At 38.6% G+C, this 27,793-nt stretch overlaps 1 protein-coding gene across 1 annotated transcript in view; it reads right to left on the minus strand.

The window, feature by feature from the left end:
* LOC114651175 (von Willebrand factor A domain-containing protein 3B-like) overlaps window positions 1-27,793 on the minus strand; it is a 257,875-nt gene that overhangs the window by 191,271 nt on the left and 38,811 nt on the right. The window contains exon 6 of the mRNA XM_028801128.2: window positions 26,729-26,888. Within this exon, the coding sequence (XP_028656961.1) occupies window positions 26,729-26,888 (160 nt within the window). The remainder of the gene's footprint in view (window positions 1-26,728; window positions 26,889-27,793) is intronic.

Below are 27,793 nucleotides of genomic sequence, written 5' to 3' on the forward strand. Positions count from 1 at the left end.
CCCAATTTCTAACCTGTCTTCTGCTTTATTTCGATGTTTGAAAGATATTATTATTAAATATTTTTAGGTCAAAATAAAGTTATAGGATTGGTTTTATATGTGAGGGACATGATGAGTAACTTCTAAATAAATTCTCTTTTCACTTTGCAGCCCTATTCAAGAATTCTTTTTTATAGCAGTTAACAGCAATGAGCATAGCTTAAGAAGAACATGTGTTAAAGTGCACATGCTTGTACTGACATGAATAATTGGATGTAAATATATTTTTAAAAATTAGCTTAATTCCACAGTTTGCCAGTGTAATGGGAATGAAAGTAATTCAGAATGAGCATGAAGACAACATACTCTGTCAACCCAACAGCAAAGATAAAGTTGAAAATAATCATATTTAGTCTTATACAAGGGGTTTCTCATGGCAGCCCTGAACACATAAAGCAACAGAAATGAGTTCAAAAAAGGTGTGTTAATTAAATGTAGGATACAAAGGAGGGTTAAACACCTAGAGGACAGAAAATAAAACTCAGAAGAACAACCCTGAAGCTAAACTTTACCAGCATAGGTAACTGTTTAACCCAGTTGCACAACAGTACCATGGACTCCTCTTATCATATTCTGATTCTCTTTATCCCAATCTTTCACTATCTCTCTATTTCTGATTCTTCTGCTCTTTAACTCCCATGTCACCATGTTACTCCAGGGACACCAAGTTAGAACTCCTTAAGCAGGCCCTGGTGTTCAAGAAATCTTCAGCTTTTAGATGTCCTAAAAGAATGGGTCTGCAAAGTAACAGCTCAGATTTCTGTTCCGTTAGATCAGCATTTCTTACGTTTTTTGGGACGGTGGAGCATTATACAAAAAAAAAGATCTATAGAGCTATAGAACCCCCATGGCAATGTAAAATGAAAAAAAAAATCAAAATAATTAGTTATGTGAAAAATCTTTTAATCAAGAAAATGTTTATGAATATATGCTCTATCATAAAGTATATATTTATGCAAAAAGATAATAAAAACTATTTCATGGTTTAAGTAAAATAAATATAAATGACAAGGATGTGCTGGTATTAAATGTAAAGACTGTCAAAGATAGCCTTAAAGTAGGTGTTATATTTAGCCTATTTTGATATTGTGTTTTCATTGTAGTGACAGTCGAAAACCTGCTGTCACATAAGCATGTGGAAGCAAATAAGTATGATCCTAAATGCTTACTTACTTAAAAGTCAACATTCACTATGATTTTTTTTTATCTAAAATTATCAAGAATAAACTAGTCTTCAGTTTTTTAATATAATGTATGAGGAAAGATAGGTCAGCATTTCTTCTTCATTCATAGGTCATTCTGCATTGAGGTTACATGGACCAAGAACAAACAAAACCTTTCTCTTGAGTTCTAACTTAAAAAAATAATCTTCAAATTTAACTAATGACATTTTGTAAATGACTGGTCACAATTAGTTTTAGTTGGTTAAAACTGTCATGTTCATTTCACTTCTCTGTGTCAATCACTTGGTCAGTTAAGAGTTCAAGTTATCAGAGAAGTTGGTTTTAATTCAATTGCTTATATCCAAAGTTTAATTTTCTTCTTTGGGTTTTCTGTTATTTTATAACTGTTGAATATTGTTTATGTGTTTCCTGAAGTGACAAGTTAAACTTTTTCAAAAGCTGAATTACTTCTGCTGGGTGACATCGTCATGTTCTAATGTGTATCTTTTAAGAACTGCACAAAGTCACAGTTTTTATTTGATTGGAATATCATTATTTCTGCTCTTAGATCATCACAAAGCCTTTTCAAAAATGTGACTTTACAAAAACCAACAAGCATCTGCGTGTAATAATAAAATTTTATTTGAACCGTTTACTTGGTTATTTGGTTATAAAATGAATATAACAATAATAACAACTGCAGCATTTTTAATACATTCAGGTTAGTTAATGGACATAAAGAGAATATAATACTGCTTGCATCAAACAACACATAAGTTTAGTAAATATCTTGACAGACAGCAGAACATCTGCTTTCTGATATGGGTGAGCCCAGATCAGTGCAGCAAGAGATGTAGTCATCGGTGTCAAATTCTGACTATTTGTTGATCATTATTAATTTTTCTAGTATCTATAGCTTATACAGGGTGGCCCACGAAAAAGTGCCCACCTGGAATGTTAAAGGTCTGAATCACGAATTAAAGAGAAAGAAAGTATGCTCTCACCTAACAGGCTTAAATGCTAAAATAGTATTTTTACAGCAGACCCACTTACTAAGCAAGGATCAGATCAGACTACAAAAAGACTGGACTGGCCAAATGTTCCATTCTAGCTTTATAAAGAAAACTAGAGGTGTGGGAATTCTCATACACAGAACAGTTCCATTTGTAGCGTCAGATGTAGTATCGGACCCTGAAGGGAGATATGTGATGGTCATGGGCAACTTATTTAACAGTAAAATGATTCTGATAAATGTTTATGCACCCAATGTTGATGATAAGGAATTCATGCAAAATCTATTTGCATCCATTCCCAATGTGAACACTCATAAAATTATAATGGCTGGGGACTTTAATTGTGTTTTAAATACACTCTTAGATAGGACTCCTGTGACAGGGGGGACGACATCTAACACTGCAAAGACAATTACACAGTTTTTAACTGACCACAACTTATCAGACCCCTGGAGGTTTCTTAACCCAAACTCAAGAACATATTTGTTCTACTCACCAGTGCATCATAGCTACTCAAGAATTGATTATTTTTTTATAGATAATAATTTCCTGCCTACGATTAAATCATGCAAATACGACACAATTGTTATCTCCGACCATGCCCCTCTAGTCTTGGAGCTAAAATCATTAAGCCCCTCACACTCACCTCGTAGATGGCGTCTTAACCCTCTTCTATTAGCAGACGAGAACTGCACAGAATTTATATCCAAACAAATCAGCTTCTTCCTAGAGACAAACACGCCCACAGAGGTTTCTGCAGGAACACCCTGGGAAACTCTAAAGGCCTTCTTAAGAGGACAGATTATTTCATATCTTTCCCACAGAAATAAATTAGAAACCAAGAAAGTGTTAGAGCTAAGAAGCAAAATTACTAGAATAGATGAAGAACAAGCCAGGCGTCCAAGTGAAGCTCTTCACAGGAAAAGGCAGGCCCTGCATACAGAACTCAACATCTTAACAATTAAAGAAACTGAACAACTTATTAATAAGTCAAGACATCATTACTATGAACACGGAGAAAAAGCTAATAAGCTTTTAGCTCAACAAATTCACAAACAAGAAGTTCGCAATGCAATACCAGCAATCACCAACATGAATGGAGAAGAAATCATTGACCATAAAAATATAATGCACACATTTAGAGATTATTATAAATCCTCATATTCTACTGAGTTCAAATAAGACAACACACAATCTAATGCATTTCTGGATACATTACAGACACCACAAATAGATGCTTTAAATGCTGGGGAACTGGATAAACCTCTGACGCTATCAGAATTACTAGATGCTATAAAGTCACTTCAAAGCGGGAAATCAGCAGGCCCTGATGGTTATGCCATAGAATTTTATAAGAAATTCTCCACTCAGCTAGCTCCCCTTTTATTGGCAACATTTACAGAAGCTAGAGACAACCAAATACTACCTCAAACATTTCATCAAGCATTAATCACCGTCTTTCCTAAACAAAATAAGGACTTGTTACAATGTGCATCATACAGACCAATTTCACTCCTGAATAATGATGATAAGATACTCTCAAAAATTCTAGCTAGAAGGATGGAGAAAGTGCTGCCCTTGGTAATATCATAGAATCAAACTGGATTTATTAAAGGCCAACACCTATCTTCCAATCTCCGTCGCCCATTTAATGTAATATATTCACCAGTAACACCTTCCCGGGTCCTCCCTGCGTAGAGTTTGCATGTTCTCCCCGTGTCTGCGTGGGTTTCCTCCGGGCGCTCCGGTTTCCTCCCAAAGTCCAAAGACATGCAGGTTAGGTGGATTGGCGATTCTAAATTGGCCCTAGTGTGTGCTTAGTGTGTGGGTGTGTTTGTGTGTGTCCTGCGGTGGGTTGGCACCCTGCCCGGGATTGGTTCCTGCCTTGTGCCCTATGTTGGCTGGGATTGGCTCCAGCAGACCCCCGTGACCCTGTGTTCGGATTCAGCAGGTTGGAAAATGGATGGATGGCTGGAAAATCAAACACCCTAAAGATATTACTATCATTAGACACAGAAAAAGCATTTGATATGATTGAATGGAACTACCTTTTCACTGCATTGGAGAAATTTGGGTTTGGCCCAAATATTTGTGCATGGATCAAACTACTGTATACCAATCCAGAAGCTTCAGTTTGTATTAACAACATTTGTTCAGACTACTTTAAGCTAGAACGTGGTACCAGACAAGGATGTCCCTTGTCACCACTGCTGTTTGCAATCGCTATTGAACCACTGGCGGTTCACTGTCGAAATTCTTATCAGATAAAGGGGATTATCAGAGAAGGACTGGAACAGAAAATTTCTCTATATGCAGATGATATGGTTTTATATATATCAGACCCAGAAAACACTGTGCCTGCAGTTTTAACAGCACTCACAGAATTTCAAAAGATATCTGGTCTCAGAATTAATCTGAATAAAAGTATACTCTTTCCAGTGAATTCACAAGCATATAATATTAGATTGGACACCCTGCCTTTTACCATAGCAGATCAGTTTAAATACCTAGGGGTAAATATCATAAGTAAACATAAAGCTCTTTATCAACAAAATTTTGCCGTCTGTATGGAAAAAATTAAGCAAGACATGCATAGATGGTCAACCCTTCATCTCACTCTAGCCGGAAGAATTAACGTTAAGATGAATATCCTTCCTAAACTTCTTTTTTTATTTCAAAACATTCCAATATATATCAATAAATCGTTTTTTTAAGCAATTAGATTCAACAATAACCCCATTCATTTGGAACTCAAAACACTCACGTATCCGAAGAGCGACTCTACAAAGACCTTAGGCAGAAGGTGGCATGGCTTTACCTAATTTTCAGTTTTATTACTGGGCAGCAAACATACAAGCCATAAAAACCTGGACACAAAAAAATGAACATATACAGCCTTGGTTCGCAATAGAAGTAAAATCCTGTAGTACTTCTTTATTCTCCCTGCTCTGCGCTCCAATTAATGCAAGTTATCACAAATATACTAATAACCCTATTGTGCTTTACTCACTCAGAATATGGAATATGGATGGAAAATCTTTTATCTGTGGCACCTCTGCAAGAAAATCACCTCTTTCAACCCTTGCAAACATATCCAGTTTTTAATACCTGGAAAAGTTTTGGGATTAAAATGCTCAGAGATCTTTATATAGACAACATATTTGCATCTTTTGAACAATTACGTTCCAAATTCAACCTCCCAGCTACATATTTCTTTCACTATCTTCAAATTAGAAATTTTGTTAAACAGAAACTGCCCGATTTTCCTCACCTCGTACCCTCCACCATGCTGGAAACAATACTGCTCAATTTCGAGGAATTAAACACCATTTTCGCATTATATAAAATCTTATTAGAGTCCTTACCTTTCAAAGACCGAAGAGGACATTGGGAAGAAGATCTCTTAATCAATATATCAGTAAAGGAGTGGAAGGTCGCAAAGCAGAGAATTCACTCGAGCTCCATATGCGCAAAGCATAGAATTATTCAACTAAAAATTATATATCAAGCTCATCTGTCTCACTTAAAACTGTCCAAAATGTTTCCAGGGCAAGATCCAACTTGCGAACGCTGCAACCAAGCTCCTGCCTCACTGGGTCACATGTTTTGGGCCTGCACCAAGCTAACATCATTTTGGACCAAAATTTTTAAGTGCCTTTCAGGCAGCCTTGGGGTCAAAATCCCTCCTAACCCATTTACAGCTGTGTTCGGTGTTCTTCCAGACGGACATGAAGTGGAGAAGGACAAGCAAACGGTGATTGCATTCACTACACTTTTGGCACGCAGACTTATTTTGTTAAATTGGAAGAATCCTAACTCTCCTCTGATAAGTCAGTGGGAAACCGATGTTTTATATTATTTGAAATTGGAAAAAATCTAATTCTCAGTTAGAGGATCTGTACAGAATTTTTTCAAAATCTGGCAGGATCTAATCAATATTATTTTAGAATAAGAGAAATAACTATTACCGCATTTATTTCCCTTCTCCATTTTTTATTTCCCTATATATATTTCTTCCTTTCTTTTGTTTATTGTTGCCTTATTAAAAAGCCCTAAGCAATTCTCCTTTGGCTAAGCTGTCCTTCTCAAGGGTGGGGTTTGATTTGTCTTCAATTCTTTTTTGTTATAAATTAACTTATTTGTATGGACTGATTACAATAAAATTAATAAATAAAATTTAAAAAAAAAAGTGCCCACCTCCACAGAGAGTGCAAAGAGTGTACATGAACATGCTGAAACAGGCACAGAGATGTATTGACACACAAAGAGATCACTTTCAGCATCTTCTGTAAATGTGAGTACCAAATTTGATCATTTTTCTCATCACCATTTAATGCAGTAGTCTCGGTGGAGGCAGGCCACCCTGTACAATCATTATGGAACCCTTGTAAGTCTTCACAGAACCCATGGATTCCATGGAACACAGGTTAAGTACCACTACCTCAGAGAGACAACACTATAATGCCCCTTAGTGAATGGGCAAGAGTGCCCTGGCCTCTTGCCAGTACTCTTTGAAATTTCCTTCAAAGCCTAGCCTAGTCCTGTCTTATATAGTAAATAGCCCCAGGCTGTAACCTATTGGACAGGAGGCCTTTGCCAGTGTCTTACCAATTTGGTAGTCATCGGCAGTATGAGCCCTTAACTAATCAAGCCAAACATATACGCGCTAGCCTCTTTGCGGTTCTGCCGCTCGCGTATGGGGATGCGGATGTACAATTTACTAACTATTTTACATTATAGCGAGTAATTAACCATATTACAAAATAGTAAAACGTAATAATTTGAAAGTAAATTATGTTTCATGTTGCGTTAGAGTTATTCGTTGCGTAATAAGATTTCATTCTGTTTCGCTTTAAATTAACAAGCAAAAACTTTTTAAACTTACACTTTTACTGTAAAACGTCAGTAAAAACAATTTTTTTAATTAAATTTTCATCAATATCATTGAACTTTGATTCTGTGTTTGGACTATTATCGTGACAATGCAACGTATAACTGCCTGTGATCGAATTTTGTTTCTTTCTCTCTATTAAATAAAATGACTTTTTTCGAATGTTTGGTTCTGAGATTTGTAAATTGTCTTGGCAAAAGCTATTCTAATGGGAAACGGTTAACGTTTTAATACGGATGACATATTAAGATCTCCTTTGTTATGTAATGTTATCCCCTGAAGATGTACTACGTTACCTTTCTTGGATACATCCTTCTTTCTACAGTAATTCGTCCAGAGGAAGACCGGACGATGTTAACGGTCGTAGCTATTCTTCGGGATATTGTAAGTTGATGTTTTCATGTTCTGCACGATCGACACCAACTATTTCAGCATAGTCTATTGATGCACGTTTAACCAATTTGCTGTGTAACCGATCAACATTTTTGGCATTAATTCATTTGACTTCATCATTTTTCTGTGCTAGGATTGCCCGTGTACTCATTTTTATTGTTGATAACCTTTCATTGTTGATAACCCTTCGTGATGAAATTCTACAATAAGATTTGGACATAAAACATCTTCCTTAATTGGGAACTTAAAGTGAGGAAAGCTATATTTATAAGATCTGAGAGAGCAAGAACCGTGTCTGTCAAAAGCATTCACACAAATGAGAGGTGAGAGTACTGTGTGCATGGTTGAATATGGTTGAGAGATGGGCATGATTTGAAAACATCTCATGGCCAAAGTCTTGACTCGCGGGACTTGAAAAAATCTTCCCAAAAGTCTTGTCTCGTCACAGGATTTTTTATATAACAGAGAGATTTGTCTAGTATAATTGGAGTGAAACTTCTAGAGGATTAAGCACATATACAGTAAGCCTGTCAAAGTCAAGCACCTCCACATCAAGTGCAGATTAAGATTTCTACATGGGACAATGATATGAATAGAACATGGTTGTTAGGGCCATCTGGTATATGTCTCCAAAAACATTTGATAGGTTGGATGAACATGAAAATAAAATCTGTTGTACTGTGAGTGTTTTTGAAAAATATGATTAACTATGGCTGACTTAATCAGATTTATTGTTTCCATTTACTGAAATGTAGACAAAATAATAAATAATGTAAAAATACAAATGAACTTTTAGCTACAAAGTACAGTGGAACCTCGGGTCATGAACATCTCGGACCACGTACAAATCGGGTTACGACCAAAAAGTTTGCCACACTTTTGCATCTGTTCACGACCACACACTTGGGTGACGAACAAGCCAGTTTCCCTTCTGGTTCGTACGCGCCAATGATTTCCGCATGTGTTTGGTCTCTCAATGTGCATTCCCTGTGCAGTGAGCGAGCAAGAGAGAGAGAGAGTATGAGAGAGTGTGAGCGAGCGAGAGAGAGAGAGCGAGTGAGAGAGAGAGTGCGAAAGAGACAGGGCAAGAGAGAGCGCGAGAGAGCGCGCGAGTGTGCAAGCGAGCGAGAGACAGCAGGCGAGCGAGAGAGAGAGAGAGAGCGAGAGAGAGAGAGAGAGAGCGAGCGAGCATATATATATTTACATACAGCTCATACGGTCCGGAAGGGATTAATTGTATTTACATACAATCCTATGGGGGAAATTACTTCAGGTCACGACCAAATCGGGTTGCGACCAGAGTTTTGGAACGAGTTACGGTCGTGACCCGAGGTTCCACTGTAAAAACAAAAAAGCAATGAATTATGGAAAATCTCTGAATAATCCTTTAATTCACAAAGGACTATGTTTCTGAATAGAAAAGTGGAATGAAAATGTGAAGACACAATGTGGTAAAGTTTATGTGTAAAGTTACTTCACACTTCAACAATCTTATATGTATAGTGCATCCTGAAAGTATTCACAGTGCATCACATTTTCCACATTTTGTTATGTTACAGCCTTATTCCAAAATGGATTAAATTCATTTTTTTCCTCAGAATTCTACACACAACACCCCATAATGACAACGTGAAAAAAGTTTATTTCAGGTTTTTGCAAATTTATTAAAAATAAAAAAACTGAGAAATCCCATGTACATAAGTATTCACAGCCTTTGCTCAAAACTTTGTCAATGCTCCTTTGGCAGCAATTACAGCCTCAAGACTTTTTGAATATGATGCCACAAGCTTGGCACACCCATCCTTGGCCAGTTTCGCCCATTCCTCTTTGCAGCACCTCTCAAACTCCATCAGGTTGGATGGGAAGCGTCAGTGCACAACCATTTTAAGATCACTCCAGAGATGTTCAATCGGATTCAAGTCTGGGCTCTGGCTGGGCCATTCAAGGACATTCACAGCGTTGTCCTGAAGCCACTTCTTTGATATCTTGGCTGTGTGCTTAGGGTCATTGTCCTGCTGAAAGATGAACCGTCGCCCCAGTCTGAAGTCAAGAGCGCTCTGGAGCAGGTTTTCATCCAGGATGTCTCTGTACATTGCTGCAGTCATCTTTCCCTTTATCCTGACTAGTCTCCCAGTCCCTGCCACTGAAAAACATCCCCACAGCATGATGCTGCCACCACCATGCTTCACTGTAGGGATGGTATTGGCCTGGTGATGAGCGGTGCCTGGTTTCCTCCAAACATGACGCCTGGCATTCACACCAAAGAGTTCAATCTTTGTCTCATCAGACTAGAGAATTTTCTTTCTCATGGTCTGAGAGTCTTTCAGGTGCCTTTTGGCAAACTCCAGGTGGGCTGCCATGTGCCTTTTACTAAGGAGTGACTTCCGTCTGGCCTCTCTACCATACAGGCCTGATTGATGGATTGCTGCAGAGATGGTTGTCCTTCTGGAAGGTTCTCCTCTCTCCACAGAGGGCCTCTGGAGCTCTGACAGAGTGACCATCGAGTTCTTGGTCACCTCCTTGACTAAGGCCCTTCTCCCCCGATCGCTTAGTTTAGATGGCCGTCCAGCTCTAGGAAGAGTCCTGGTGGTTTCGAACTTCTTCCACTTATGGATGATGGAGGCCACTGTGCTCATTGGGACCTTCAAAGCAGCAGAAATCTTTCTGTAACCTTCCCCAAATTTCTGCCTTGAGACAATTCCTTTGACTTCATGCTTGGTTTGTGCTCTGACATGAACTGTCAACTGCGGGACCTTATATAGACAGGTGTGTGCCTTTCCAAATCATGTCCAATCAACTGAATTTACCACAGGTGGACTCCAATTAAGCTGCAGAAACATCTCAAGGATGATCAGGGGAAACATGATGCACCTGAGCTCAATTTTGAGCTTAATGGCAAAGGCTGTGAATACTTATGTACATGTGCCTTCTCATTTTTTTTATTTTTAATAAATTTGCAAAAATCTCAAGTAAACATTTTTCACGTTGTCATTATGGGGTGTTGTGTGTAGAATTCTAAGGAAAAAAATTAATTTAATCCATTTTGGAATAAGGCTGTAACATAACAAAATGTGGAAAAAGTGATGCGCTGTGAATACCTTCCGGATGCACTGTAGAGTTCAGAATTACAGGTCAAAATGTTGGTGTTTGTGGATCAGATTTGCAGGAGACAAGATGCTATGCTGGCATTATTGAGTGCAAACTAGGCCCCAATCAGTAATGGATGCCAGTCCACTGCAGGGCCTAATCATAGTCATCCCAAGTAGAAGCGAGGAGGAAATACACTATGTAACCTTCAGTTCCTTTACAGGCTTGTGAAAACACTTATACGGCTATGGAGGGAATCATGTACAGGCTTAGTTACCCATGGAGAAGAAATCCTGCCCTGTCCCTCTCTTTATGCTTTTCGGTGTGCATCGGTTTACCTTTAATTGCTGTCAGTAAATTAGAAATTTGATAGTTCTGCTCTCATATAGAATATAAAACTAATGCAACTGACACTTGAGATAGTTTAAGATATTACTCACAGTTGCTTCTGTACAAGACTATTATTTATTTCCACTATTTCTAATTTGCACAACATTTAACATACACATTTTAGGGCAGTGGTTCATAACTCTATCCCTGGGAGCACCTGTGGCTGGAGATTTTTGATCCATCCAGTTTCACAAACAGTAAGTCATTTGAGTCATTTAATTAATCTTATTGTGTAATCAGTTGTTCTTTTAATTTTTGTATTATTTTGCATTCAACAAAACACATTAGTGTTAAATTTATATTTAAAAGAAATTCAGAAATATTCTTATTTCTCGCCATATATCAGATGGTCATATTCTTTTATTTACTTTTTCTTTTGAGTTTGCCCTCCTTATTGTAATTGGACAATTAATGACAAAGAATAGGTGGCATCAGGGCAAACAACACTGACTGCTGAATTATCATGCATCTAAATTCCTGCTTCATTCAGTAAAAATGTAATATAATTAGTTATTAATTAGTGGGCGGCACTAAATGGGAAGTAACAGCTTATTTAATTAAAAAAGAAAAAATTTCCTTGGCATGACCCCCGAGACTAAACTTAAGAATCACTGCTTTAGAGTATTCTTGTTGTATACCAGCAACAAATTAGCATTTTGTAAACAGCTGAGCATCAACTATAGCATTTAAGTTAAAAATTTTATCTGTTTTTACCAAAGGCAACATTTTCAACTTTGATCATTTTACCTCACCATATAATATAAAAGAATACTATCTAATATCCATATTACTAACCGAGAATGCTAAACCGGATGATGGACGCAGGCACATCCGGCCATGGGCCGTAGCTGCAAAAAGACGTACTGCGCAGGCGCAAAAAGAGTCCGCGAGAGTCGGCTGAGGAGCCGAGAAAGGCGGACAAAAGAGGGCGAGAGAGGCGGATGAGGGGCCGCGAGAGGCGCAGGCACAAAAAGAGTCCGCGAGAGTCGGAGAAAGGCGGAGAAAAGAGGGCGACAAAGGCGGATGAGGGGCCGCGAGTGGCGGACAAGACCACAGAAAAAAGGAGTGAGCACATACAAAAAGGAGAAATGAGGCGCAAAGTCAAACACAGGAAAAGCACGAAACACATTGCACACGAAACTAGACCCGAAAAAAAAAAAAAAAAAAAAAAAAAAAGAGGCTCGCGCACAACAGCAAGGCACCCCCCCCCCCTACAGGCACCGGACGGGACACACACCAAGAGGGGGATTCAACAAGCCCATGGAACACAAAAAGAAAGAAGACGCTCGCGCAACAACAATCCTCAACAATCCCCCCCCCCCCCCCCCCCCACCCACATCCATAAGAAGTGACACCCAAAGCCACATATTCTAAAGTGAACGTCAGCACCTTCACACTAGACAGCATAGGTGTCAGCATTGGTGGATCTCCTTACAATAAACCACTATTAACCGTTCAACTGCAGAAAAGGAAACATATTAACAGTGACTGCGACCCTCCTTATTACTTATCCATATTTCGGATGCTGAGAAAGAAACAAGTCATGAATACACGGTCACGGGTACAAAACGAAAAGGAAAGGATAACAGGAACAAACACACGAACACGAAAGAAACAACAAAATAGACGGCTATGCAGCATAGGTGGATCTCATTACAATAAGGCACTATTAACCGTTCAACCGCAGAAAAGTCTCCATATTAACAGTGAGTGCAATACTCCTTATTACTTATCCATATTTCTAAAAGAAAAAATGTCTCGACTCCAAAAACGCAAAGCTCAACTAAAGCTTCTAACTAACGATGTACCTAAAAGTAAAAACTTTATGAACTGCGTTAGATCCTACAATAGTTCATTTGCTTTTAGTAAATATCAGGCCACCAAAAGGCAATGGCCCATACTGCTTTCCCATATGTGCACAAATACTGCATCGCATTGGAACAGTGCACCCTAAAACAAATCAACAACGCAAATATGCACAAATCTACATCCTGGATCCACATGACGCAAACTATCAATCAAAGTGCTGCATCGCAACAGGCACGGATTCAAAACGAAACACCTCCCGTCTCAGACATACGTTAACGGCAAGGAAGGCTACAACGGGCGTCTCACACAGCACAGGCAAATCGATTACAGCTCCAAAACAACAAGTCCCAAATACTACACATGCAACAACGCGCCTCTCAAATGGCACAAGCAAAACATACACCAGGAAAATTCATTCGGATTAATGAATGTCATTTGCAATCATTGTCATTCAGTTCACTTCCCTGAAGAAACAACTGGCAATACAAGTAATACATTTAGACGTTGTTGTCAAAAGGGTCAAATTAGACTGCCTTCTTTACATTCATATACTGAATATCTACAGAAGATTCTAACTGACGATGTACCTGAAAGTGAAATCTTTATCAACTGCATTAGATCCTACAAATCGGTATAAAAGAAACTATCTGATATAAATGTCTAGGGGGCTTTGCTCCCTGCTCGCATTGCTCGCCAACGCCCATGCCTACACTACTTGCTAGCCTCTTTACGGTTCTGCCACTCGCGTATGGGGATGCAGATCTACAATTTACTAACTATTTTACATTACAGCAAGTAATTAACTATATTAAAAAATAGTAAAACATAACAATTTGAAAGTAAATTATGTTTCATGTTGCATTAGAATTATTTATTGCGTTTATACGATTTTGTTCTGTTTGGCTTTGAAATTAACACTCAAAAACTTTTTAAACTTACACTTTTACTGTAAAACTTCAGTAAAAACAATTTTTTGAATTAAATTTTCATCAATATCACACTGAAATTTGATTCTCGGTTTGGACTTTCATCATGACAAAACAATGTATAACTGCCCGTGATTTAATTTTGTTTCTTATTCTCTATTAAATAAAATGACTTTTTGAAATATTTGGCTCTGAGACTTGTAAATTGTCTTTGCAAAAGCTAATGTAACAGAAAACTGTAAACGTTTTAATATGAAAGGCATATCAAGATCGCCTCTGTTGTCTAATGTTATCCCCTGAAGATGGACTGCATTGGCTTTCTTGAAAACATCCTTCTTTCTACAGTAATTCGTGCGGAGGAAGGCCGGATGGTGTTAATGGTTGTAGATATTCTTCAGGATATTGTAAGTTGATGTTTTAATGTTCTCCATGATCACCACCAACTGTTTCAGCATAGTCTATTGATAAGCATATAACCAAGCCAAATACTGTAACCGTTCTACATTTTTGGATGCATTTAACCAATTTGCAGTGTAACTGATCGACATTTTTGGCATTAATTCATTTGACTTCCTCGCTTCTTGGTGCTAGGATTGCCCGTGTACTCATTTTGTCTGTTGATAACCCTCTCTTCAATAAGATTTGGACATAATACGTCTTCTTTAATTGGGAACTTAAAGTGAGGAAAACATTAAAATTTATAACAGCTAAGAGAAAAGAACTGTGTCTGTCAAAATCATTCACACAAATGAGAGGTGAGAGTACTGTTTGCGTGGTTGAATATGGTTGAGAGGAGGGCGTGATTTGAAAACATCTCATGGCCAAAGTCTCAACTCACAGGACTTGAAAAAATCTTCCAAAAAGTATCATCTCGTCACAGGATTTTTTTATATAATAGAGAGATATAGGTAGTTAACAGTGCACATGTTGATAAACTGAGACTTGCAATTAAAATCAGAATTAGACAAATACATTCTTCCTCAATAAGCCTTAAATATGGTCTGACTCAACTTGAAATTGTACATCACTCACATCTCTCCTGACTCAGAATCTCCAAAATGTGTCTGCACAGGGATCCTACTTGTGACAAATGTCATCAGGCACCAGCTCCACCGGGTCAGATGTTTTGAGAATGCCCCCTGGTTAGATTTTAATGTAACAAAACCTTTGCCTACTTATTGATCCCCAATAATTCCCTTCAAGTTTGGGGTACATTCGATGGGATACTACTGTTGAATGAATAATTGATTGTCCTAGTTCACAATACACTGTTGGCATGCCTAATATTTTGTTATAATGGAAGAATCCTGACCAACTCACCAGCACACAACAGGAAATATTGTACTTAAAATTAGAAAAAAAAAATCATTTTATGAGGAAAGTACTTTAGAATCCAGTAAGAATTTATCATTGTCATTCATATTTAATAAAGCATGATGAACAGTGAACCTCTGTTAAAGTCGTGGATGGAGATGATATCAGATGTCATTAAAGTATGAGCATCACAACAAAGAATGCCAAGAACCAGGGGCAACCAGCTAACATTAGCTGTTTACATTATTATGATGTTGGTGAATATTTGCTAACTATGGAAATTTCAGTAATTCTGAGTGATTGCTTCATGGTGTCAGAGAGTGGAGGTTTGTTGTATGTTGATTAGCATATGCAAGAATTTCACTGTACTCTGTATTTGAGTCAATAATGACCCTATAAACCCTTTATTATATCTTTTTTTTTATTGGCATTCTAGATGGGTAGGGGAGGGGATATCTGATCTCTGATCTCCTCCGAATGTGATGTAGTACCATGTGTCTTGAGATGCAGTTTATTCATTACAGTTGAATCAGCAAAAAATATGCACAATATGCATTATACTTAATAAATATATTTAATAACCACACTAATATTATTATTATTTCTTCAGGACTCAATTGTAGTGATTGGGGTTTGTTTAACAATGCCTTGTGTAGCTTTTATTTGAAAGAATGGGAAAATCTGCCCTTAAAACTCAACACTTTGTACAAATGTCTCCCAATTCCAGGACCATTCAAATATGTAAACATGGCCCGACTCATACATGAAATTAACAGCAGAATTTAATCTCAACATTGAAAATGGTTGTGTCTTGAAATTAACAGCAACATTTAATCTCAACATTGAAAATGGTTAGGTCTTCCCATAGGATTAAAATTAAAAGGGTTTGAAAGAGTTAGCAGATGTGCTTGACCTCATATGAATTGACTGCAAGCCAGTGATGGAGATCTGATTACCTTTAACACAGCAAGTATGCCTTGTGGGCTGCCAGAATCTGATAATCCCAGGAGAGAAACACAAATGCCAAGAAGTGTTTTAGAAGACCAATAATAAAGCAACAAACACTTTTGGATGTTTTAGAAATGCGATAGCTGTTAGAGATACATGCCAACAGCAAAGTTTAGAGGCAATTTTACACTAGGTAACCACTTACTCTAGAGTAGTCCAGCTACTGGAGGTTTGCAAAGGCTGCAGGTTATAACCATATTCTTAATTAGAAAGCATTTCTTGAGGTGAATGGAACATGCCATTAAAGTGAGGTGTTCCGGTCCTCGCTCTAGGTAATATACTGCTGTTAGAGATTTCTATTTTTTGATTTAAAAAAAAATATTATCAAATGATTTTGTAGCCTAGAGATGAGTTGAACATTCACTCCTTCAACGTTATTTATTTTAATATATTTATTAAATGAGCATCCTAATGATAAGCTCACACTTTCAAATACATGGAAAATTATACCAAGTTAGCTGTTTCAGTGTTGCCTACATTGTCGTTTGCAACTGACTATTGATTGCAGCTTGGAAACTTCTTAAAATTCTTAACAAGCAAGAACACTGAAGCAAATCATGAAATAGAAACTATTCAATAGACACCAGGGGCCAGTGATAACAAGAAGTGCCGTACAAAAATAAATTGAATTTAACTGAATTTTACTTTTTAGTTTTAAGTTCAGTGGGAAGTAAATGTTAAACAATGATTAATTGTGAGGCTCCTGGATTAAGGCTGAGGAAAAATCATTTGATTAAACAAAAATTCAACTGGCTTTAAATTAAGAAATTAATTGTAAACAAAGGATGCAGGACTCAGACTGGCCACCTTTGATCTAGACACACTACCTCCATCCAGTGTTTCATATTTGGAACCCAGTTTTCAAAATCACAGTAGCACAAGTAGGTGGAGTTCTATACACAAGAAATACTAGCCACAAAGAAAGACACCATCACTCAACACATTAACACACTTACCCAATGTTACTCACCAATTCTGAGTCACCAAAACTAAACATGCACTTTAGAGAATAAACTAAATAACCTAGAGAAAACTCGTAAAAGCAATATGATTAGCAAATGTATTGGTCAGAGAGGTGGAGACGAATCTTGTGTTCAAAAGGGGGGGGGGGGGGGGGCTATTGGCAGGGACAGCACTTTACAAAGTCTTGAGAATATACAAACAGGCAATAAAAAGTTAACTTTATCAAATTATTAACACAGGGCACTTCTCTCTTTCAGACCATTAAGAACTCCAGAGATTACTGACCTAGTTTAACAAAAGCTAGTGTCATTCTAAGTACAAAATAGTGAATTTCTAGTTATTTTTTTATTGGTGGCAGGGATTTTGAAATCAAAACATTGTTTTGGAATGAGTAAGAATCATTCTAAGAAGACAAACCGTGCAGAGTAGCAGACCTGAAATTTTACACAACTTCCAGTCAGACCACATATCACACTTAACAACTGTAATTGCTGGATTTCATTGTGCAGAGACATCACATTTCGCTACTAGTGATCACAGTGAATGATAAATTACACGACTTACACAGGATAATTTCAAACTTCCCATTGCACCGCAGAGATATTGCAAAAACAACACATTTTTACACCCAATCAACACGACGTACACCAAACTAAAAATGGGTGCACTACAAAGTAAATGAACAACATGAAGAACAACCAGGTAATGGCTGCTGCTGCTGTTTTCTGTGATTTCCTTGTAATGAGAAAATAAAGAAAAGGATACAAAGTAAAACCTGGAGAATACCATATCTGTTTGGTCATAGACATGAGAATTGAACTTCCAGCTGAGTGCTCACTGGTTGTCAACTCTCGCAAAACACAGGAGTCTGCTCCAACATCTTGAAAAACTGTCATGGCTAGTCAGAAAGCCCTATGACTGAGTAGAACAAAAGCCTCGACTTTCATTAGTCACTAAAATTTGGTAAATAAAAGCTGCAACTGAAAATTGCTAGAATTACATAGACATGTAATATAATGTGGCTTAAGTTAGGTACCTGGAATTCTTAAACAAAAACCTTTCACATGTATTTGTTTGGAAGAGTCATTCCTCACTTTTTTATATGAAGTACAGAAAAAACCTGTGTTGCAATACTTGGCTTCTAATTACAGGTAAGTTTTACGTTACTACAATTCAACAGATACAAATGTTTAAAACTGTAAATTTTTCTTTTGAACTATAGTAAACTTTTATTATTAATTTGAACTATTATTTTTCCTCTAGTGATTCAATTCTGTACATAAGAAAGAAGCAAACAAAGTTTGTCACGAACCTGCTGCCACTGACAGTGGGTAATACTAATGCACACTACAGACTTTGTCACCGTTTTAGATCATTTTGTCCTTTCATGCACTCATGTCGGTGAATGTAACTGGCAGTAATATCAGTCACTGGTAAGCAGCTCGATCAGCAGATGGCTGTTGAGCTCGAGTGGTACAGTATTACCTGCTTAAAGTAATTCCCAGCATCCTAACTATCCATCCATCCATCATCCAACCCGCTATATCCTAACTACAGGGTCATGGGGGTCTGCTGGAGCCAATCCCAGCCAACACAGGGCACAAGACAGGAAACAAACCCCGGACAGGGTGCCAGTACACCGCAGGCATCCAAACTATGTATCCCTGTATTTACCACTGGAGGGACAGCAACATTCAAAAAACCCTCAGGAAAGACAGCACATCTCTGCTGAGGAATCAGTTGTCCGTTAGTAGTGGGTTTTCCTGATATCATTATGTCTTTTCCAGCTCTATGAGATACTTTCTTATTATCGAAAACTGTAGGGTGTTTAAGCATAAGACCGACATACTATACATAAACATTGTTCAAGTTAATTGAAATTATTTGTGTTTTGTGATTCAAAGTACAGTGATCTTGCTCCACTGTCATTTTATTAATAAGTTCAAAATGTTTTTCTTTAAAATAAGTAATAAAGCATTATACATTTTGCCAATATTTCCATTAATGGGCATTTTCAGTACAAGTTCTGATTTTCATAGAAAATAGGGTTACAAACAAGTTCCAGGCCACTTGTATACTATATCTGATTTAATTATCAATTAATTCATGCAGACCAACAGGATGCAATAAGGAGGAATTCTTAGATGCAAAGTTCGATAGGAAATTACAGCAAAGAAAAACACAGTTAACAAAAAGACAGTGTAACCATAAGGGGGCGCCCCAGAGTCCCAAACCACAGACACAATAACATTCAATGTTCCTGGTTCTCCCAGTCCTTCCATTATGGTTTCCTGGCCGACTATAAAATGTTCCGTTTTGTTAGCCCGGCCTGGATGCCTGTACTTCCTTCTGAGCACCCACAACAGAAACAATAAATAAAATGATTTTTTTCATTAATTAAATAAGTATAGTACCATAATACATTTAACTTGCTGAACTTCCTGATACCCACAGGAACATGAGGGGTCAAAAGGAAGGACAGGAAGACTGCCAACTAAATTGACATTTCCCAGTCCAAAAGAGGACCGATTTGGATTCTGTTGTGTGATCTGTAGATATTAAGTACTATGGTAGTGTTTCCTAAACTATGGGTCACAACCCAAATTGGGTCATAGACACATTTGTGATTGGTCACAACATGACTGTTTCAAAGTGACACTATTTTAAAGTGGTTCAATAAATCTTAATCAACTAGTAGTGTGAAGGGCATGGCCCACTGAGAACTGTAAGAACAACAGAAAACATCAAAAATGGTGAGACAGGCTGCAGAGCCCACTGCTTTCAGCAAAATGTCATTAGGCAGCATTAAACATTCAAAATTGGACTGTTTGCTGAATTATTTATCAAGATTGATCTTATCACCCATGTAAAATATTTAGCTATGCGATAACACCTTTTTATTCATCACATCCATCCATCCATCCATTATCCAACCCGCTATATCCTAACTACAGGGTCACGGGGGTCTGCTGGAGCCAATCCCAGTCAACACAGGGCGCAAGGCAGGAAACAAACCCCGGGCAGGGCGCCAGCCCACCGCAGGGATTCATCACATCATTCCCTTTCTAAAGAAGAGTTGACTTCTCTCAGCGTACACCAAGTATTTATGCAGGAATTTGTTTACTTTCCACATTTCCCTTTTAGTAATATTCATATGAGAAACAGGCTTGAATGGAAATACAAATGTTTACTGATTTTTATCATAAGGCCATTGTTTTGTCTATGTATGTCTCTACTGTTATCATGGAAATAATCCACATCTTCCATCCCAGTACGAAAAAGATTTTTGTATTTGGGTCCTCAGATTAAAAACTTTAAGAAACTTCTGATTTAAATAATAGAATAGGCTCAAAACTACAGCAGCATCTTTGACATTAAGAGGGAGCTACAGGCAGATTACCTAGGACTTAGAACTGAAGTACAGTCATGCTGGGGATATAAAGAAGTCCCCATTCTGTCAATTCAGCAAATGATTTGCATGGAAGGAATTTAGTGATCAGGAAGAAGATACATATTGTAGGCCAGATAGAAAACAAGGGGGCTCCGCCCCCTGCTCGCTTTGCTCGCCTACCCCCGGCGTTTTGAACCCGTGCCCGCTGGGCAGCCACGTGTGAGGATGACGCACGTTTAATACGGAGCGTTCGCCCGTGTCACTCTGGGGCCCCCCCACTGTTAATACAGAGCTCCGTCCGCACTATTATGCGGTGCATTGTGGACTACTGTGGACGCCGTAGTGTTTCCCGTTTCAGTTTGTATCTCTGTCAGTCGAGCTTTAGTTTTTGAAGTTTTTGAATTCCGGTCTTCATTATCTGTAACCTGCTGTCCATGTGTTTGGCCCCCTCGTTTAACCTGTTTATGACATTTTACTTTGCTTTCTACTCTGTCTTTCATTTCTGATCTCGCTTTATTCTGCTTTTGTTTCAATGACACCTGGTTCGTGGTGAATATATTTTCCCTTTTCCGAGTAATAATTTTCATTTGTTTGCGATATTGTGATGTTTATCGTACTGTTAATAATGCATCACTGTAATGTGATTCACCTATGCTGTATAGTTTGGACGTGTGAGGATGACGTATGTTTAATACGGAGCGTTCGCCCGTGTTACTCTGGGTCTCCCCACTGTTACTACGAAGCTCTTTCCGAACTATTATGTGGTGCATTGTGGAGCACTGCGGACTCTGTAGTGTTTCCCGTTTCACTTCGTATCTCGTTTAGTCGAGCTCTTTCTTTTTGGAGCAGTGCCTGCCTGGTCTGCGGCATTTCAGACGCACGTTGTAGGCGCCTGCGTTCATTAATTATATCCAGGCAGGCGCGTGTTTGTATCTCGGTCACTCGAGCTGTGTCATGTTGAATCCGTGCCTGCTTTGCCTACGCAGTTTGAGAGGCGCGTTGTAGGCGTCCACGTTCATTAGATCTGTCCACGCGGGCTCGGTGTCGAAGCTGTGTTAGTTGTTGAGCTGTTTGGTTTTGGAGCCGAGACAGTTTTGCTTCCGCGGTTTCAGACGCTTGTCCGTACCATCTCGGGTTTGATGTATGAACCTTTGTGGACTCCGTAGTGTGTCCCGTTTCACTCTGGGGCGGGGCGTTGACTCCTCTTGTTTTACTATGTCTTCTCCTGCGCCTTCACCACGCATTAGTGCCACTCACAATATGCCGGCGACGCCTGCGCCTTCCTTATTATGTCGGTTTTTACCATGCTGTGTAGGCGCCTTTGCCTTTTGTACTTTACCGCGCCTTCCGACGCACAATGTAGGCGCCTGCACCTTCCGGGTCCGCCTCCACTGTGTGGTGTGGTCGTTTAACTGTCGTTGTTTCTGCCTTTATATTCTGTATCTCGGTGTGCATGTGTTTAGTGCCCAGGTTTTTTTGTAGCTGTTGCATTCCAGTTTTCATCATCTGTGACCCGCTCTCCATGTGTTCGTCCCCGTTCTTTAATCCCTTTATTAAGTTTTACTTTGTTTCCTACTCTGTGTTTTATTTCTGACCTCGCTTTATCCTGCTTGCGGCATGTCAGACGGTTCGTAGTCTCTCTCGTTTTACTCTGGGGAGGGGGGCTTTGTTCTGTAACCTGCTCTCCATGTGTTTGTCCCTGTTCTTTAACCTCTTTATGACGTTTTACTTTGTTTCCTATTCTGATGGTTCGTAGTCTCTCCCGTTTTGCTCTGGTGCGGGGGGCTTTGTGTGGCACTTGCGCACTATGTCTTTTGCGTCCACGGGCAGGTCCCTGCGTCCATATCCGGTTTACCATTCTCGTTTAGTAATATGGATAGCAAGCAAAAAAGAACAGTATAAAAGATGATAAGACCAGAACCTTTAAGGGGAATTTACAAATAAATACAAGTGGACATAGCAGGGTTGGTCAGAAAGCAAAAGAAACACATGAAGATCCTAGCATCTAATGCCAAGACAAAATCTGTAACTCAAGGTTAAAAGAACATGAACAAAAAATAATAAATGGTATTTAGTACTCCTTCACGAGCTTGTGTTTCCTCTCACAGTCCAAAGACATGCAGGTTAGATAGACTGGCAATGCTGAATTGACCCCTGCTATGTGCCTGTGTGTGTTAACCCTGTGGCGGGGAGGCACACTATCCAGCCATTTTTCCTGTCTTGCTCATGAGGCTTGGATAAATGAGTTTGGAAGATGGAAGATTAGTAATCTTTTCCTAAATATGTGTACAATTTGTTTGTTATTCCAAAAGCTGGACATCACGTGATTAATGCTGCCACCTTAAATAACATTACAGCAATGGCATCAAGCACTACAGTGGCACAGCATCATATGAACCTGGCAGTTGGTATCATTGCCAATGATCACTCAGACACTTCAAGATAATGATAAAAATTAAAAGCAGTAAAAAAACAAATTAATTAGGGCATAAATAGTTTGCTCTTTTTCCTCTTTTGTTTGTATTTGGTGTTCTTCCTGTAATGTTACCTTCTTTTTGCAATAATGGTTCTATTTATTTATACCTTTGGACTCCATTTTTATGATTTTGGTTTGAGGATGCATTTTGTTCACAGAAGATATTTCTTATGTAAGCTGAAAGATTTCAGTCAATATATTTTATACATTTTCTCTACACCCATTTTGTAGAGTTGTTCAGACTTTTGTTCTGATCTGAGTTTTGGAAACATGCAAGTTCAAGATAAGGTTAAAATGAAATTCATGATTAATCAGTGAGATGAGTCATTAGGCTTCCTCAATCATCTGTGGAGCAACAAAAAGTAGACCTTGTCCTAAATAGGCTTCATCAAACCCTTAACGATCCTGCTCATCTTTTCTGATATAAATTTAGTTTTAGTAGTGGAACAAATGATGGAATCCTTCAATGAGGAATACAAACAATGTGATAATATTTGTTAATGGTAAGAGTAGCACAATAGTGATAATGAATTACATTTTTAGGCATACGGAACTGTTATTAAATATGTTTACTCTTTCTTTGGAATTTACAAGTCAGGAATATGCTTAAAATGAATTCCCATTACAGAATAATATGACATTGATTTGTGTTATTCCCACTTCATGCCAATCTTGCAAGTGTATACAGTAAACCACTACAAATAAAACATTATAGGTAAAATGCTGTATTTCTCTTGTTTTGTCACAAGGAGGCACCACAACATATGTTGAACATTCCTACCATGACTCATCCTGCTATTGTCTGATCTAATTCAAAACTTCAAAACTGCACAAAGACAAGATGATGTGATGACCTTAAGCAATCTGAATAAACATGTGATTTATTGACAAATTGAAATTATCGGCAGCTTTACTTTATTTGCAGCTTCTCTGTACTTTCACATCATAATTGCTCCTAGTAAATACAACAGTATTGCTTAGCAGTTGGTCATAACAACTTTCTGCTTTTTGTGCTCTAGAGATGTCATGATCCTGTTAAGGATGTCTTCTTGTTAGTGAAATGTAATTATTAACAGAGACGTGTGAATTCAAGGCAGGCTGTGTAGTGGGTATAATATTTTCTCAAACACAGCCAAGTGTTGATGAGGGGTAATTTTCAAAATTATGTGATGCTAAAAACGATGTCCTTCAAGGATCAATGCTGGGGCTGCTGTTCTTTTTAATATAAATAAATGATCTAGACAAGAATATACTCAATTAACCGAGTATGTTTGCAGATGATACCAAACTAGGTAGAAGAGCAGATAAGGGACTTTGACAGCATACAGACTCAGGCCAAATTGAAATTTAGTGTAAGTAAATACAAGCTATTATGTGTAGAAAGTAAAAATGTTAGATTTGAATAAGCAATGGGAGGTCTGAAACTTGAAAGTACACATTATGAGAAGGTCCTAGGAGTCATAGTGGCCTCATCACTATCAAACAAGACAACTGTACAAGACAATGTACAGAAGTGATCATAAACCATAATAAAATGTTAGGTTATATATATGATGTGTGGAGTACAAGCTAAGGGAAGATATGCCTATGTTATTTATGGCATTAGTGAGGCCTCATCTGGAGTAGTGTGTACGGTTTTGGAATCCACGTTAAAAAAAATGGAATACTGTACCAGCATTAGAGAAAATCCAAAAAGAGAAAGACTAGGCTGGTTTTGGGAATGAGAGATATGAGCTATACGGAGTGAATGAAGGAATTGAACCTATTCAAGCGAATGGATGATATGATTGTAGTGTTTAAAATTATGAAGGGAATGAGTACAATGGATTCTAGCTGTTAAAAATAAATTCGTTAACAAAAACTTAGGAGCACAGAATTTTTAAGGGCAGATTTCACACAAATATCAGGAAGTTTTTGAATAAATTACCAAGACGTGTGGTGGAGAGCAGGATGTTAGGGAGCTTCAGAACTCATTTTGACATTATTTTAGACATATCTACATGAACAAGGGGGCTCCGCCCCCTGCTCGCTTCGCTCGCCTACCCCTGGCGTTGGGTATCCTGAAATACATTAGTCAAGCTCGTTCGTTTTGGAGCCGTGCCCGCTTTGCCCGCGGCATTTCAGACGCGCGTTGTAGGCGCCTGCGTTCATTGATTGTATCCATGCGGGCGCGTGTTTGTATATCCATCAGTCGAGCTCGTTCGTTTTGAACCCGTGCCTGCTTTGCCTCCGCAGTTTCAGACGCGCGTTGTAGGCGCCAGCGTTCATTGATTTTATCCAGGTGGGCTCGTGTTTGTATCATTGAGCTGTACTGTGTTTGAATTTGGTGTAACGCGTTCAGCGGTTTGTACAATCCCAAGCAGCACATTATTCCTAACTTCACTCCGCAGTAGTGCCACTCACAATATGGCGGTGACGCCTGTGCCTTCACTCCGCAGTAGCGCCACTCACAATATGGCGGTGTGTGGACCTGTGGGGCCTCCGTAGCCTCTTCCATTTGAATCTGGGCTGCAGCGCAGAATCCTCTTTTTTGTGTGGCTGTGTCGTTAGTCGTTAGCTATGGGCGCGTTGTTGCTTCATTTACCATTCACATCAGTTGAGCTCTTTCTTTTTTGGGCCGTGACTCTTTCGTGTGTGGTGGATACGACTTCGCTTGCGGTTTATGAGACATGCGCTGTACGCGCCTTCGCAGTACGTCTCATGGTCCCATCGCCGTGTACCTGCGTCCATGCCATCCGGTTTACCATTCTCGGTTAGTAATATGGATAGGATAGATAAAGTTGTTGGACTGAATGATCTGTTATCATCACAGTCATTCTAATATTCTAATGTTCTAATTACTGTATATGATACATGCCATAAACACACCCCGTCAAATAAACACAGAATAATTCATGGAAGGTTGGTTCCTGTCCTGGTATTAGGCAAAAGGCAGGAACACTCTGGATGAGGCAACAGTCCATCACAGCATCCACTGATGCACACTCTGGCACTGAGGAGAGTTGGGAGTTCACAAACAGAACATAAAACTGACATGGGGACAACATGCAGCCAGCACAGACAGTGATTCAAAACCAAGATGCTGGATCATGGAGGCAGCAGCATTAACCACTATGACACGATATCATTCTTTTATTATCCATCCATCCATTTTCCAACCCACTGAATCCGAAGTCAGGGTCACGGGGGTGCAAGGCAGGAACCAATCCCAGGCATGGCACCAACCCACCGCAGGACGCACACACACAAGGGACAATTGAGGATCGCCAATCCACCTAACCTGCATGTCTTTAGACTGTGGGAGGAAACCAGAGCACCTGGAGGAAACCCATGCAGACACAAGGAGAACATGCAAACTCCATGCAGGGAGGACCCGGGAAGTGAACCCAGGTTTCCTTACTGTGCGGCTACATAAAATAATTATTTATTAACTGCATGTCTTCTAACCTTTGAAATCACTGCACAGTTAGGGCCTGATCCGTACATTCTACTAGAGATAACTATATGCTACTTTATATAATTAGTAGTAGGCTCTAAACTATTGCACTCTTATTAATAGATACAGACTCATGAAGGGATTATCAAGCATTCTGGAAAACATCTAGCATGATTAACATCAGACAAATAATTTGTTTAACTTATAAAGACAAAATCATTTTGTTATAATGTCGTAATATTAAGAGCACTGAGGTAGACTCACTCTAAAAACATCAGTACACTGCTATAGTAAAAGTCACACTTAGCCATGACTTAGGAAATTTTATCATTTCATGAATATGTTATTTAAATTTTGGTTTTGATAAAAACACTCCATGTACCATTGTATTGAGTATCTTACACCTAAAAGTGTCTGCAAGAATCTTACTGTTATATCACTCATGGCTTTTAACACCGCTTCAGCCAGGTTGTCATTGCTGTAGTAAGACTTATGATCCAGACTGTATATCCACTGTACTGCAGACTCAATATTCGCTCCAGAAGTTTCTGCTGTTCTCTCCTGCCACATTTCTAAGTTTTTAGTCGTACTGCAAATACAATAATAAAAAAAGGAAAATACATTGAAACCATGATCACTTATTACTACAAATTTACTGGCAAATACTGTGTTTGTTGCTGGTATATTAACTCTTTCAGCCCTGACATCTAATTACTAGTATATATATGCAGCCATTTTTGTAAAGCACCGGTACGTTTAAACCGGGTGTGCTACTATTAGCGCAGGCTGGAAAAAGGTGGCAGTTGCTTTGGGTGCCGCCTGGTGGCATACAGTCCACCAGGAAGTGACAATGGACGCTTTTGTACACCACACGTGCGCACCACATAGTAAGTAGCTCCTCTTTCAATTTTATTTCCTCAAGAAGATGGAAGTATTTGGCAGCTATTGTATAATAATAGTGATAATTTTGTTTGAGCTTCCTAGACACCGCAAAGGTAGAATATCTCACAAAATAATTTTTCCCATAAAAACAGAAAATCCAGGGCCGAAAGAGTTAATATAAAAAGTGTTATAGATACATACTGTATCTAGATGCATATCTAAAGTATAACTTAAACTTTACTTGCTAATGTAATTATTATTCTACCTTAAATGCTAAATTGGGGCATTAAGCTGAAAAGTGCAGTTAGCAGTACAAAAGTCAATTTGTTTTAGCATATAGTGTTTTATAAAGGCCAACCAGTGACATGAGTTCTGGGTAGAAATTCTGTCCTGGTCACTCGCAGTGTGGGGGATAGAATATTCTCAGCTGGTTTTCACTAAGTACTCTTGTGTTCTCACACACCCCAAAGACATGAACATTAAGTAAATTGGTGACCCTAAAATGGCTTAAAATTGTAGTGGCCTTGCCCTGGACTGACACCTTTTCCAAGGTGCCTGCCTTGTGTTAAATGAAGGAAATGAATAAAACATTTCACACGATGGGAATTTGGA

This window comes from Erpetoichthys calabaricus, chromosome 4 (genome assembly GCF_900747795.2).
Source record: "Erpetoichthys calabaricus chromosome 4, fErpCal1.3, whole genome shotgun sequence".
Classification (NCBI taxonomy): Eukaryota; Metazoa; Chordata; class Cladistia; order Polypteriformes; family Polypteridae; genus Erpetoichthys; species Erpetoichthys calabaricus.